At 37.1% G+C, this 16143-nt stretch overlaps 1 protein-coding gene across 1 annotated transcript in view; it reads left to right on the forward strand.

Annotated features, from left to right (window-relative positions):
* Window positions 1–16143, forward strand: part of LOC137285007 (uncharacterized) — a 102680-nt gene that overhangs the window by 77204 nt on the left and 9333 nt on the right. The window contains exons 139-170 of the mRNA XM_067817123.1: window positions 86–214; window positions 793–975; window positions 1073–1204; window positions 1371–1553; window positions 2228–2350; window positions 2561–2749; window positions 3322–3444; window positions 5105–5287; window positions 5420–5542; window positions 5709–5891; window positions 6026–6154; window positions 6273–6458; window positions 6720–6848; window positions 7454–7636; window positions 7753–7875; window positions 8351–8530; window positions 8738–8866; window positions 8975–9160; window positions 9307–9447; window positions 9720–9908; window positions 10185–10316; window positions 10739–10921; window positions 11048–11176; window positions 11490–11672; window positions 11793–11939; window positions 12364–12546; window positions 12674–12796; window positions 13512–13700; window positions 14185–14325; window positions 14443–14646; window positions 15221–15358; window positions 15919–16040. Of these exons, the coding sequence (XP_067673224.1) occupies window positions 86–214; window positions 793–975; window positions 1073–1204; window positions 1371–1553; window positions 2228–2350; window positions 2561–2749; window positions 3322–3444; window positions 5105–5287; window positions 5420–5542; window positions 5709–5891; window positions 6026–6154; window positions 6273–6458; window positions 6720–6848; window positions 7454–7636; window positions 7753–7875; window positions 8351–8530; window positions 8738–8866; window positions 8975–9160; window positions 9307–9447; window positions 9720–9908; window positions 10185–10316; window positions 10739–10921; window positions 11048–11176; window positions 11490–11672; window positions 11793–11939; window positions 12364–12546; window positions 12674–12796; window positions 13512–13700; window positions 14185–14325; window positions 14443–14646; window positions 15221–15358; window positions 15919–16040 (5000 nt within the window). The remainder of the gene's footprint in view (window positions 1–85; window positions 215–792; window positions 976–1072; window positions 1205–1370; window positions 1554–2227; window positions 2351–2560; window positions 2750–3321; window positions 3445–5104; window positions 5288–5419; window positions 5543–5708; window positions 5892–6025; window positions 6155–6272; window positions 6459–6719; window positions 6849–7453; window positions 7637–7752; window positions 7876–8350; window positions 8531–8737; window positions 8867–8974; window positions 9161–9306; window positions 9448–9719; window positions 9909–10184; window positions 10317–10738; window positions 10922–11047; window positions 11177–11489; window positions 11673–11792; window positions 11940–12363; window positions 12547–12673; window positions 12797–13511; window positions 13701–14184; window positions 14326–14442; window positions 14647–15220; window positions 15359–15918; window positions 16041–16143) is intronic.

A 16143-nucleotide genomic window follows, 5' to 3' on the forward strand; every position in this document is an offset into this window, starting at 1 on the left:
CAAACAAGCAGGATGATCTTGAGTAAAATTATTGACTTTCTAACTGACTGATTGAATTGCTAATATTTTGTTGTTTTCTTTCCAGGGCTCTCTTGTGTTTGAAGCTACGGGTATATATCCTGCACAGACCTTCTTTGCTGTCAACAGAAATGATGGCAGAATCAACGTTACACAGGATCTGAAGAATGATGGCCTAGGCCGTGATTCTTACACTGTAAGCAATTCTAGTGGTGTACCAAATATTGGGCAGCATTCACTTTTATACATGTAGCATGTTTGTTAATAGAAGTGGAGCTTTCAGTCAGTGACTGAAAATGTGCACAAATCATAGGTGAAGTATTCACTTGTATACACAATGATTTCATTCAAAATGTTTCACTTGTGTTCTTGTTTACTGTTACATTTTCTCAGGGTTTATTCATTCTATACAAACCAATTACACAAAATAGCATCCTGTTGTTGATAGTAACATAACAATTGTTATGAGTAGCAAAATGAGAGGAACAGGTTTCTGCATTAGAGACGTTGTGTTGTTGACATTCACAATCTGGAGGTTAGTTAAGTGGTCCGTATATAATTCTACAGTTATATATTTGACATCAATCTGAATACTTTATGAATGTTGTACCTAGAAGATATTTACCATGGAAGTTTACATATTTTTTGCAAAATTTCATTCCTGTTTTGTGAATAGAAAGAAATATTTGAAGCTGTGATGTCCACTTCATTGCCCATAGGACACAATACAAACTGTGTGGTTAAGTCTGATGATTTTTCATTTTTGTCTTTCAGCTCCAAATAACTGTGTATGACAGCCAGGTACCTGATGTCCGTGTGACTGAAAATTTGGAGATCAGAGTGGTACGCAACCCCAATAGTCCACAGTTCTCTCAGACTTCCTTCACACAGACCATACAGGAGACGCACCAGTTAGCAGTGCCTGTCATCAATATAAATGCAACTGATCAGGACAGGGTAAGTCAGCAAGGTTTATTTTATTGTGTATATGTACATGAGTTTATTCCACTTTTACCTTTTCTCCACTGATATTTCTTAATGATTATTTTGTTAGGATACTGTCACTTATCAACTGACATCTGATCTGAATGGAGCTGATGGCCTGTCCTACTTCTACATTGTGCGAGAAACTGGAATAATCTACCCTCGAAGACAGCTGACTGGCTTGGGAGGACGCACTTACTCGGTAGAATCAATATGCTTGTGTGTTTCTGTAGCTTACACTGATCAAAGATAAGTGATCCTTTTGTGTTATGGTATGTCTAATAGTAAATTCATATATCTTGTATCACTGTTCATTTGAAGGAAAACAGCAATGGTTTAGAACTATTTCTTTTTTCAATGTTTTCTAGATGAATGTGAGGGCAACAGACAATGGCCGTCCTACAAAGACTTCTGATGTGACTGTCAATATTATCATCACTGGAATCCAAAGGCCTACCTTTGGCAGCAGCAGTTTTGCTACAACTGTACGAGAAGACCGTACAGTTACTGCCAGCATATTTCAATTTTCTGCCAGCAAACCTAATCTTGCTGTAGGTATATTATTAGTCAATGATAAGTTACACTGTATCGCACAATATGCCAGATATAACATTATGTTATAACAGATATTTGTCATCATAAAGTCCAAATGGATGCAATGAAATGATTGTCACATTTCTCACCAAGTCAATATGATTGAGTGGATTTCCCATATTGTAAACCAAAAGTCATTGTGTTCTGTAATCTGATTGGTTGAAAAACATGATTAAATGGTATTAGATTCCCGGAAACGGAAAGACTATTCACCGCATATTGACACGTAAACAATTGTTTTGTTGTGTCATCAACAGTGGTTTCGTCATTCAAATCATATTGTGACGTAAAGTTAGAATGACGTCACAAATGAGCAACTCCAGATGCTACCATGAGAACCAGCTGAAACGGCCAGCTGATGACACTTCACTGCTGTGTCCGTATTCGATGTAAACGAGTGCAGACACTAAAACCCCTTTGGTTTACTTTTGTGTATACAATGTCGAACGGGAATATTTCATTTGAAACCTCCGGCTGACGCCGTCAGTTCCAAATGCATTCCCGTGCTTCAAATTCTCAATAACACCCGGAAATTGGCCAACACATGATGTTTATCTCCTAAGTGAAATACTGATGACAAATTAATGTTAATGACTTTTAGCAGTCTTTTATAAAGTGTTTCTATTTACAGGGTGCTATGATGTATGAAGTGCAAGGAGAAGGTCTAGCTCCATACTTCTTTGCTGTCAACCAGACAACTGGTATTGTTACAATCCGCAATGACCTCCGCTCAGGACGTGATGCACAATATACTGTGAGCAGCACTTTGTCAGTTAAAGAGTTAAACTGATAAGTCTCGATCTTGAGACATTACTTTTGTTTATAATATTATTTCAAACTTGTCAGTATACATGAAATGCTATCAAACATAGTAAGATTATTTGACTATTAAACCATGTTTTTGAGGCAAATGTATGTATGTGTGTATGATCATACTGATGAAGTTTCAACATATATTTTTTAGCTTCGTGTTCGTGCCTATGATTCTGAATTCCCAACATTCTGGGCTGATAGTACATTGGTGATCACTGTGACAAGGAATCCATCATCCCCATTGTTCATGGGAAAACCATACTCTGCCACCATTCAGGACAATGCAGCTCTAGGGACCACTGTTACCAATGCAATCAGTGCACAGGATGCAGACCAAGGGGTAAGAGACAGTCAACATGTAATGCACAATGTCTTCAGCTTAATATGAGCGTGCATGTGGTCTGTTTATCTTTCCAGTATGTAATTCAGAGGTAAAAAGTACATGTAATCAGTTTGTGAATCTGTACATCTGCCTGTCTGTGAACATTGTTTGTCCAGAGCACTCTCTGAAATAAAGGGGTATTCTTTGAACTTGTCAAATGGTTCCTTTTCTTGTTTATATTTTTTCCATTTCCACTAACTCAATAAGACGGCTGTGATTTAAGGGAGAATATCTCTAAAACAGATAGGCATTCTTTCATGACACACTGACACACAAAGACAAGGCTGCCTTTTGCTGTACAGAGATTTTTCAGCTTCATACTTTAATGTCTCTTTAGACTTTATCTTCTAAACTTTGTAATCTTTCATGAAAGTGAACACAAATGTTGCATAGACCAACAGATTACATATGAATACAAGCAGATGATTTGTTCTCTTGAATTTGTAGGGGATTTTTTTATCTTCTGACGTTTATTTAATGTTTGCATGTATGCACATGTTTAATGTATGTATGTACATGTTTGTGTGCAGGACAAGTTAACTTTTACCATCACTGGCGATACACGATGCCAGGAAACCTTCTATATGAATCCTGACACTGGTGTTGTCCTCCTTGGCAAGAATCTGCGTGTGGCCACTACTCCAAGTTTCAATGTGAGTTGTCTATCGAGATGGAATTAAATGGAAGTAGAAATTCCTATTATTATCCTATTATTATTGTAAATTTGAAGACTTTTCATTGGTTAATAGTCATATAGAACCATACTATGAGTTTCACAATTGGCATAAATCCATCTTGCCTTTTTCCAGCAGATATTAGGGACAACCTTGACAGTTTGTGACCTTTGATCTTGGAATCCAACTCTCTTGGAGAATTCATTAATCATTATCAGTAAAAGTTCTTTGTTTCACATTTTTGGGAGAATATGTTTTTTTCTCATCCAGGAGCTGAAATAGATTGCAAGTAAAGATATGCAGTAGAATACTTTTATAACAAACACGGATATAACGAACCGACGGCTATAGCAAACTGTTTTTAAAGTCCCGAATAAACCACTATATGTTATCATATAAAAAAGTCGTGAATAACGAATTCTCTATAACGAACTTACCTGCTATAGCAAACTGATTTGCAGTCCCCCCGCGTCCCAGGTAACACTAATTAACGGTGTGAATAACGAACTGAGCGAACTCAATCAGTGTCATTGCCAGTTAGCGATGCTCACTTTGAAATCCTCAACAGTTCCAGTTAACACTAATTAATGGTGTGAATAGTCAATTGAGCAAATTCAATCAGTGTCAATTAGTGGCGCTCACTTTGAAATCTGACCAATAAGTTAGACGTCAAAACACACTCCAGATTTTACACCCATGTGAAGTTGCAGTTTGAATTATTAACCAATCAGATTGCCGGAGGCCATAAAGCCTGTCGCTGACGACCTAGTTTTGTATACTTCCGGCACAGCAACTCGGTCTTTGGCGATTTAATAGAAAACGACAAGTGTATCCCCTCAAAAGGCCTGTGTATATGCCTCCCACACACATCAGAAATGTGGACAGAAGCTTTTGATACTCGTGAGACTTTTAAAATACGATATATTCAATGACGAGTGCGTAGTGACGAGTGACCTGTGTAAGATTACTGATTTTGTAGTGAAAAGAACGTAATATAAATGTATGTACGAATAAACTGAGTAGGAATGTGTTGTACTGTATAGTGTGTTTTACTGTTCTTTCAATGGATTTTCGTGAATAGCGAACTACGGATATAACAAACTAATTTCAGTGGTCCCTTGTAGTTCGTTATAAAAGTACTTTACTGTATATTAAAATAACAGTTCCCTCAAAACATAGTTTTATATGATTACAAGGGTTATGTCCCTTTGAATAATGATTGCTAATGTTTGCCTGTGGTGATAATCATGGTGAAACACTTTGCTTCTTATGCTTGGGTGGAAAACAGTTCTGGAAAACACTAGAAATTGATGCCAACGAAATCAATATTGTCATCCAAATCACTGCATGGCCATTTGGTAGTAGTGGGATGGTACAATATCTCTTAATCCTGAGGCCAAAAGAAGTGAGAATGAAAATGTTCAGTACCATGATTTATCATCACCACTAGCATTTGACAAAGTTGTAATCCTGTAAGATTTACATCAAGTCAAAATTTCTTTCAATGATGTAAGCTTTGTTACCTAAATTCCATCACTCACTCTGTCAAAACACTTGGTATCTATAAGTAAGCATTTAAAGATATAGTACTCTTTGAAAAACTTTGAAATGTCTATCAGTGATTCAATCACTGTTTCAGTGTAGCATACAAGTAACAGACAATGGCTTCCCAACTGCAAATGTGGATACTACAACACTTGGAGTCATTGTTGGCTCAATCCAGTTCCCTCAGTTTACACAGAACGAGTATTCTGCCACAGTTGATGAGAAGAACCCACCTGGTACATTTGTTGTTGATGTACAAGCCACAAAGAATCCCCCAGTAAGTTTATGATACATTTTAATATTTCTTCTTAGTTTCAACTGATTCAAATGTGTTCAACATATACTCATAATTAACATATAATTTGATGACAGTAGATTGCAATGAATATTCTCTCTCTCTCTCTTTCAGGGTAACATGGTGTATGAGGTTGTTGGAGAATATCCAGCCCCAACGTTCTTTGGTGTCAATAACCGCACTGGTAGAGTTACCATTATCAATGATCTACGACCAGATGGCAACCGTGAATACAAGGTATGTAGATATCAAAATTACCAGTTACTAGTCACTTGTCCTGTTTATCCCTCCCATTTCATTTTGAAAATCCATTTTATGGATGCATGAAAGTAACATTTTTTTAATATACTAACATACACATTTTTGTTTTCTGGGTCAATATATTTCTTTTTTCCATTAACAGCTCGTGGTAGCAGGATACGATTCACTGTACCCAGATCTGAGAAGCACCTCTACAGTCCGTATCACTGTAAACAGAAATGGATTTGGACCCGAGTTCAACCCTACCAGCATTAGCCTGAGCTTGCCAGAGACAACCAGTACAGAGTCTTGGTCCAGGCCACTTAATGTCACCGACAGGGATAGTGTATGTAAAATACTGTCAATCTTATTTTTGCTATTACTGGGGAGATTGTATGTTTTAGAATGGAAATCAGATATTTGTGACTTTTGACAGAGAATAATTGTTGAAAGTGTTTGTTTGTTTTTGAAATTTTACAGTCCATGACAACCTGTGAGATCAGTGGCACTGCCAAGGCACAAGAATTCTTTGCTGTCGATTCTCGCACTTGTTTGCTGACTCTCAAGAAGAACTTAACAACAGACACTGACCGTACAACAAGATATGATGTGAGTTTGGAAATATTATTAGCTATATTACCATGTTCTTGATACTTTTCTTTGCTGTGAAGCATATATTTTATACCGATGCTAATAGTAGGAATTTTGTTTGTGTTTGTTGTTTCAGATCACGATTATTGCTAAAGACAATGGTAATCCTGCTCGAACTGGTACAACAGTGGTGACAGTAAATGTTCCCCGTGACACAGCTATTCCTATTATCCGAAACCTGCCTGCATCAGTGACTGTAGAGGAGTCTGCTCAACCTACAGCTCTTGTGTACACCATCGATCCATTTGATGCAGATTTAGATGTATGTTGACTGTCAGCTTTATCCTTTCATAAAAATAGCAATATACTGTTACAGTTTCATTCTTTCTTTGTCTCACCTTGGTTATGATTCAGGCATAACATAGCTGTAACATTTGATAAAGCTGCAGAAGCAAATACACATTAATATGGTCTCCACATTCTTGTTATACTAATGTGTCAAGAAGTGTTTTTTCTTAACCATTGTTTTATTTTTGTCTTTTTTTTCTCATGTATTATATGTGAATATTTGTCTTTGTGATAGGGAAGTGTACGATGCCAAATGATTGGAGATTGGCCTTCATCCACTTTCTTCAACCTTGATAGTGCGACTGGACAAGTAAGGATCAACAACTCTCCAAAACTTGATACTGTGGGCAGGGCTGAATACAAGGTAAGGATTCTTTGTTTTGCCAAGGTACAGTGATATCTCCTTCTTTCCATGTTGATGTGTCTATCACTTATCAAGTCTTATAGGCATGCTTGTGTGACTTGTCCATTCAGTTGCCATACGTTAGTGCATCTTGTACTAAATTACCATGCGATAAGTTCATCAGAAGGATTAGAGAAAATTATTGATACCAAATTTAGAACACATCCATTCAAGGGTGACATTTTTGGAGATATTTAACCATCATTTAGCTCACCTATCATTCAGGGCCTAGATTTTTTAAGCTCTCTTAGCACTAAGATAGTCATAAGTTAATGTTGATATATAGCACTTATGACTATAGTAGTGCTAAGAGAGCTTCGGAATTCTAGGCCCTGTACTGCATATGACCATAGATAAGCCAGTGTCATAGACAAACCAAGGTCCTAACTTGACCCCTGTTATTACAGGTTTCTTAAATATCATTGGGTACCTTTTTCTTGCCTTTGAACTGTACTTGTTACTTGCCTATCATTCTGTACTTGTTTCTGTCCCATCAATCTAAAACTTGTTTCTTGCTGATTATTCTGTACGTTACTTGGCTGTCATTCTGTACTTGTTTCTTGTAGATACGAGTTCAGTGTTATGATACAGCTTGGCCAGACAATAGAGCAGAGGGTGTTCTTACTGTCAATGTCCGACGCAACCCTGCATTCCCAGCATTTACCCAAACCTCATTCACAAGGACCATTCCTGATACATTCCCCCTGGGCAGCACCGTTCTTCAACTCTCTGGATCGGACTCAGATGGGGTGAGTTGACTTAGAGACATAGCAGTACCTGCAGACTTTATTAAAGTTAGCTGAATCATCTGAGAAAGGAATCTGTGAAAGAGAAAAGAGTTACAATGTGTTATTTTGTCTTCTAGGATTCTGTAACCTTCAGCAACCAAGGTACCGACACAGACAAGAGCTTTTTCTATGTGAACCCAACAACTGGTGTTGTTGTGTTGCTAAAAGACTTGAGATCAACTGACCGCAGATCATTTGAGGTAGGATGATGGTGGAATCTCTGGATTAGCTGATGAATCTACATGACTTTTTGTCATGTTCTTACAGACATGTTTTCTGTATGAGTCAGTTGTGTAAATGCCAGAATTGGTCACAAGTAACACTTGCCTTAAGAGAAAACAAATATGATCAGTTGATTAGAATCAGTGATTTGGTTAATTTATGCATCATTGTAACCTGAATATGTTATGTGCTTAAATAATTAACCACTTGTTGGTCAGATCCAGGTCAGTCATATACAAGCATGAGTTACATGATCTTTTGATGTTGGAAAGTTTGTGTTTGAAGTGATCTTTCCAAAATGATTGTGGATAATTTAAGAAATGAAGTGCCTCCCTCCAGCTTCACTTCAGTGAGGAAAGTTGGTGTTAACTTAACCATTGTGATTTTAATATGTTATATTTCTTTTTAAGTACACAGTCAAGGTCTTTTACCATTTGAATTTGCTCATTACAGATCCCAGTGCAAGTTTCTGATGGTCGTGGGAAAACTGGTGATGCTATTGTGAGGATAACAGTGACAAAGAACAGTGGCCCACCTGCATTCAGCAATAGACCATATGAAACTAGAATCCCAATCACACAGCCTGTTGGAACTCGTGTGCTCTCGCTCTCTGTCAGTGACCCTGATCGCGTGGTATGTTCAGAAGTCAGTCATGACTTCACATTTCAACATTGCATAATGTATTTTTTGTCTAGTTAATTCCAAAGTTTGTTCCACTACCCTGAAAAATGCACATTAAATTTACTTCTGCACTTAGTAATCTGATTTACTACAGTATGTTTTATTACATGAATCTTTATAACATTAACTGTTGCCATCATTTGAATCTTTTATATTCAGGGAACCATTGTTTGCCAACTTGAAGGGTACGAACCTGGACAGACCTACTTTGATCTAAACAATGTCACACATGCCATCACAGTTCGGGCCAACCTGACACTCAACCTACAACCTGATGTCAGTTATGTGGTAAGCTTGGTATTAAAACTTTATTTCTTTTAACAGAAGATGTAATAGTTTCTCTAACAAATGTTATCAGTATCGAAAATGACTCCTTGCTTTCTCATCTCATTAAAGCTCCTGGCGAAGTGCTTTGACTCTGGTAACCCAAGTGAAGTGTCTTATACTACTGCAAAGATCAGTGTTGACCGCAATCTAGCCAGCCCACGATTTTCACCAACTCAGTACACAGCTACCATCAATGACTATGATCCTAAAGGCACAAGTGTACTTGTTGTCACTGCCACTGACAGTGATCCATTGGTGAGTACATTGACTGTGATAATTAAAACTTTATATTGATTTAAAATTTCAAGGTTTACACACTTGATTTCTGCTATCTGTAAATTACAGATGTGAAATGCTACTTTTTGTCCTGTGTCTAAGGTGATGTATTATGATTTTAACAGGCCCCAGAGAATCAAATCATGTTCACCCTGAGTGACGGAAGCCGAGCTGCCAATGACTACTTCACAGTTCACCCCTTCACAGGTCTGATCACAGTCAGTAGGCGTGTGTCCGAAGATCCCACCAGACAGAACAGATACATAGTAAGTCCCATGCACAAGCAATATCTTACGTGTATTATGTTTGTTTCATATCCACAGCTTGTACATGCCTTTCTGTTTCAGAGTGTCCCTAAGTAGTGTCAGATTATGTCTCTTATGACGAACAAGTAATTTGTAACATTATTGAGTAGTTCTATGTGGAAGTATTTACACTGAGCATTCATTCTGATTTTAAATGATATGGTACAAGTCAGGTTCATTTAGGTACTAACTATAGACAGTTAACCATCACTGATATGTACAAATACTTCCAGCTGTACGTTGTTGCTCAAGACACAAGCTTGACTCCGAAAAGTTCCACTGCAACTGTGACTGTCCTAGTAGCCCGAAACCAGGCTCCAGTGTTTGTGAGAGAGGATACTTACTCCGCTGTGGTAGATGAGGAAGCACCTGTTCTCAACTACACTATCCTGACTGTTACAGCCACAGATTCAGATGATCCTGTAAGTTATTGTACTCAAAAATAGATCATCCTGTCAGTTACGTTTTGTTTGATTCTGATCTCCTGTAAGTTATTCTCATCAGATTCTGAAGATGTTGTTAGATAATTTCATGAGATACTGACGATCATTTAAATGGCACATCTGAACCTCAGACTGTGCAGATATTCTGAATTATTGTCCTCAGATTCTGTATATTACTTTCCTCCTATTTGAAATATCTTGTATATCATTGTCCACTATTATTCTGTTAATTACTGTTCTTTGTTACATGCTCAGGCTACCCTCAATGGCCAAGTGCGATACAGTATCCTCAGTAGTGATGCCAACAGGGTATTCCAGATAAACCCAACCACTGGTGCCATTTCTCCTCGAATTGACCTTCGCCGTGTCTCTCAGCCGATCTGGAGGGTATGTACTTGTTTGATAACTGAAGCACTTTCAACTAATTCCATGCTTTTTCACATAATTTTAGTTTATAAATGCTTCAAAACTTTGGATATTTAATTTCTCTATCTTATCTGGATGCATAATGATTCATAGGATGTGCCCATGTTAAGTAACATTTGCCTCATGGGTAGGTACAATGTGTGAAGCTCATTTTTGGTGCACCTTGCCATGATATTGCTGAAATATCACTAAAAGCAATGTAAAACCCATCTCCCTCACTCATTCAGAATTGGTATGGAGCAATCAAGTGAAATTTCAAATTGCATTAAAATTTCCTCTCCAGCTTACACTTTATGAATGTCCATTTTTCTGAGGGAAAATTTGTCAAAATAAGAGAAAGGTTTAGTGTTTATTAACTTTTATGTGTTTGTGTTGTGTTCCAGTTTGATGTTCAAGCTACAGATGCTGGCATCCCACCTTTGTCTGACACTGCTACTGTTAGTTTCACAATCTCCAAGTTGGGACTGCCAACATTCACACCAAGTGAAGTGGAAATCAATATCAATGAAAACCGACCAGTCAATGATAGTATTTACACCATCACAGCAACAGATCCAATCCCTGGAGTAAGTATATAGGTCCCAGCTGATCGTTAAAAGTATAAAATTATTTAATGTGATTTACTGAATTTTGTTCACTTTGTTGCTTTAATTTGTGTCATGTATTCGATATCATTGGTTTTCTGTGCACAGAGTGTCTTGCAGTATGAGTTGAGGGGAGATGGCCTTGGACCAAACTTTTTCAGCATCAATAGACAGACAGGGCAGATCACTGTCAGCAGGCCTCTTATTGAAGATACACAGAAGGTCACAGTATACACTGTAAGTACATTAGTATACACACTTATGTTTTATGTCCACCTGTGAAACCACTCAATAGCATAATTTTTCAAAGTTTGTAAATTTAGACCAATATATATCCTCCTTTTATGGATTTTCAAATACTTTAAAACATCTGTTTTCACAGCAATCACCGTAACAACTGTAAATCGTATCACTTACTTATTAAAGAGAACTTTCTTAAAGACAGGTGTATGGTTTAGATAGCACTATCAAATAAATATTTCATGTATGCTATTCTAAAAATTATCTTTTGGGTGAAAATGATGTTGACAAGGCATCTTTAATGTTTCAGCTGAGAGTTGTAGCTTTCAGACTGTCTAACGCAGCTGAAACTACTGAGGCAATTGTGAGAGTTAATGTCTTGAGGAATCCAAATGCACCTGTTTTCCCTGACCAAACCTTGGTGTTCAACCTACCCGAGAATCAGCCCCTGGGTGCTGAGTTTGGAAGGATAAATGCAACAGACTCTGACAGAGTAAGTTGGAACACAGATCATGTAATATAAATTCCATGTATGAAAAAAAGGTGTGACAAATAACTTTTTTACGTGTATTGAATTCAAATCAGGTGATTGAAATTATATTTTTGTTTTCAGGGTGACAATGGTGTTCTTGATTTCTCCATTGATACAACTGGTGTTACACCATCATATTCTTATGGTTATTTCTTCATCAACCCAACCACTGGTGCTTTGTCTGTGGTTACAAAGTTGTCTGAGGACAGTAACACTCAGCAATATCTGGTAAGGCAGACAAATACATATATATATTTCATGATGATGCATTATTGTAGTAGAATGATGATGTTATGTTCCACTGCCAGGTTTCAGCACATAGTCCGTACTTGATGTGAATTTAGGGTGTTGTGTATTGTAATTTGTAATGGTAGTACTGGTTAAAAAATAACAGAGAAGTCTTTGATGGCTTGACAGTATTGAAAACTCAATCTGAACCTGTCATTTGTGTGAATGTCCTCTTATCAATGCAATTATACATGTTGAGATAACTAATTATCACTGTTACTTCATGTAGCTCTTAATTTACTCACATGCAATCTAGGTATGATGTCTGAAACAGATAACTCTACTTATAATAAGTTTCTGAGTTCATGATCATATCATACAGCTCTGTATTCATGCATTCACAATCCTGCCTCTCTTTTACCAGTTTAATGTTATGGCAATCGACCGTGGATCTCCTCGACGTACTGCATCAGTGACAGTGACAGTTAATGTTGCGCGCAATCCAAATGCACCTGTCTTTGCTCCCATCATATATGAAAGAACTGTTCCTGAGGTGACCCCTGAGGGGACAAGCATAGTAAATGTCAATGCTGCTGATGCTGATGGGGTGAGTCTTTTTTGACAACTTAAACTCAAGTAGTTATTGTTTGATATGTATTCTTGTATAACATATTTTTCAATCAAGAAATTCTTATATGAGCATAATTATCATTTATCATCATTTCTCTTATCAGGACACTTTGACCTACGCCATTCTACAGGAGCCACCAGATAGCTATTACTTCAATATTGTGCCATCTACTGGCCTCATCACACTTGCCAGATCTTTCACTCAGGAGCTACAAGATCGATACATTGTACGTATCACATTTACATGAAAATCTACAATTATTATGTACACTAAAAATTTAATCTTTTAAGCTTGCATTTAGGATTTGTGTTAAAACAAACAGGGATCATTTTGGACCGTACATTAGTGTATTCATATATGAAATGATGCTTTGAAAACATCACAGGCCCTTAAGGCACATAATAATCCAACATGGTTCAATACAATTTAACATCTGGGCCCTGATAAAGGAGGCATGTGAAGGACAACCATTTCTTTATCCTTAAGCATTTGGTAACATATCTGAATGGATTGTTTCCAAATTTGTTGATAACCATCCATATCTATAAGAAAGGTGCAGTTCAAAGTTATCTTTTGCTATTTTTATTATATAGAGAGTTATCACAAATCATGAATCTCTAGAACTCCAGTGAAAGGTACTTCATCATATTTGTTTCATCCATAATTTTACAATAATTTCATGGATTTTTTTCAAACTTGGGTCTTTTTTTTTTGTTTTGGGGAAGTGCTGTGCAAAGTATGATACACGTCTTGTAACTTTGTCAAGAATAATCATATTACAGCTGAGGTTGGGAGTCATGCTTAGGGGCCTTGCTCATATTTTGTGACTTGTAGATATTTTAAGTTATGAAAACATAAAGACATTGACAATAACCTTATTGCAGAAGTATTGTCTTTCATGATATGTATTGAATGGAACTTATTGTCATATATCATTTCAGATCCGAGTTGTTGCTAGTGATGGCCGATCATCCCCCAAATCTGGTACTGCCACAGTGACAGTGAATATAGTGAGAAACCCCAATGCCCCTAAATTTAATCCTCACAACGATACTGTGGATGTGTCTGAATACAAGCCTATACAGACAGTCATTACTACAATAAGGGCGACTGATAATGATACCACTTCGGTAAGTTCACTGAAATTGGTACACAATATTTCAGACCTTGTTCCACTCACTAACTTGTTATCCAAATGGGACTTGGGAAGATCCCAGTTTTCAGCAATTCATGCTTGTTGAAAGAGGCAACTAACATGGTAAGGTTGTCAGGCTTGATGACTTGGTTGACACATGTAATTGCATCCTAGTTGTGCAGATCACTGCTGTTGATCACTGGATTGTCTGGTCCAGACTTGATTATTTATAGACAGCCAACATTTTGGTTTAAAATTGATGAGTGTGCTCTGTTAAAGAACATAACAAAAGCAATGTGATCTAAGAGCTATAACTAGCACAAGCCTATGTAAGTTATGGGAGTTAAGATCATCCTAAAGCTAAGATTGTTTGGTAGAATGGGGACCAATATCTGTTTTGTCATATGTGCGGAATTATCATGATTTCTTGATGTGAGGAACGTTTGTCCCTTGGAGTTAACATTTGACTCTGTTTTCAGACACTGGGTGGTCAGCTGCGTTATTCAATTACCGGTGTGAGCCCTATTAGTGCCACAGACTACTTCATCATTAGCCCTACATCTGGTGATATCCTCCTTGCGAAACCTCTGGCTAATGCCATTTCGCCAAACCGTACTGAGGTAAGGAAATAATTTTAAGCATTTTTAATATTTAGACCTTAGATTCTTGAATGAAATCATTTATTTTGTTTTTAACAATGATCTTTAATGTTTAATGTATTAAATAATTTGTTTCAGCTCACCATACAAGTTTCTGATAGAGCCGCTAGACCCAAAACTGACGTTACCACACTTGTCATTAACACCATAAGGAACATGTATGCACCAGAGTTCACAGTATCTTCTATATCTGCTAATGCCAGTGAACGTGACCCCATAGGCAAGGTCATCGCAAACGTAACAGCCATTGATGCCGATGTCAATGTCCCAAAGAATCAGTTTGTAAGTATTGATGTGTATCCAGATTTAGCTATAAATTCCAAGTTAGTGTACTAATGAATCGGAAAATGCTGTTGTCTTAAAAATGAACTAGGATATTTGTCAAGTTCTTCTATTTTTTAATTCATAGTAGTTAACACAGGCGATCTCCTGTAATGTAAATGTTCACACGAGAGATTCTTTTTCTTTATTGGTATGTTGATAGTTGAATCTTACGCATCCTCCAACCTTGAACATGTACCACTCTGCCCAACTATGATATTGTATGGTAAACCTTATTTGTCCATTTTAGAAGGTTTTGCTTAATTAATTTTGTTGCTTATTTAAGGAGTGCATAAATAGTTTCCTGGGTTGAACTTCTGTGAAAGACTACATATTGAACTCATTATTATTCACAGAAATGATGAAACAGAAGTTCTGTTCAGCTGATTTCAGTATAACTTATGTATTTATGGATCAGAGACATATTTGTGATATTAAAGAGTACCATTCCACAGGACATTTGGTTCAACTTTCAATTCTTTCATTATGTTCAATGCTGTTTCTTTATTGAATGCTTAAATATTCTCAATTTCAGACACCAAATGCACAGATTGAATACCGCCTCATTGGTAATGCTGTAGATGTTCGGTCATTTGGCATTGCTTCTGATGGCGCCATTTTCATTACTCAACCTCTGACCGATGATAATGCTGAAGGAAATTACATGAGATATGTGAGTATAATATATATACAGTGATATACAATCTCTTACACTTTAAAAGTGAATGTCTATACCGGAAATTCGATTTCCATTTCTGCACAGTAAATTTTACAAGCGAACTTGTTAAATCAACACAAAATTGACTCTCTTATCCGCTTGAAGCTTTGATCTGCTGACCGTGTGAAGTGAAGTGTGAGTGTCCATGTGTTTTGACATGAGACAAGTTCTGTTAATTAGGATTAATGACCAATCAGCTTGGCATTGGTGGTGATAAGTTGGCCTATCTGTCACAGATTGAATTGTAATTGGCAAATCAAAACAACCATACTGTTTTGGAAGTGATGTTAACCATGAAGTGTAAGCTCGCTACTGTTTCAACGCCAAAACTTGAATGACAGAAATCCAGATATCTGGATATTCAGTCATCCGGATGATCTACACAAAACAGAATGTGTCCATATATCTGGAGTCTCACTGTATACTGATCTTTGATGTGACATATGTGATGGCTAAAAACCTTCAGATATTGTTATCAAGGTGATATGTTGCATGCATGTTTTTCTTTTCCCCAGTTTAAAGTTCGTGCTACTGACCGTAGTTGGAGTCCAAAGTTCAGTGAGATCCAGGTGAATGTCAGTGTCACCCCACTGAATGTGGTTCTGGGAGACCTTGGCTTCATTCAACCTGTATACTAGTGAGTGACTCTTAGCGTTTCATTCAACCTGTTCAATTATATTTCTGTGAAGGTTATCATTCAACTTGTATTATAGTAACACTGTGAGGATTTCATTCAACTT

The sequence above is a fragment of the Haliotis asinina genome, chromosome 5, assembly GCF_037392515.1.
Source record: "Haliotis asinina isolate JCU_RB_2024 chromosome 5, JCU_Hal_asi_v2, whole genome shotgun sequence".
NCBI lineage: Eukaryota > Metazoa > Mollusca > Gastropoda > Lepetellida > Haliotidae > Haliotis > Haliotis asinina.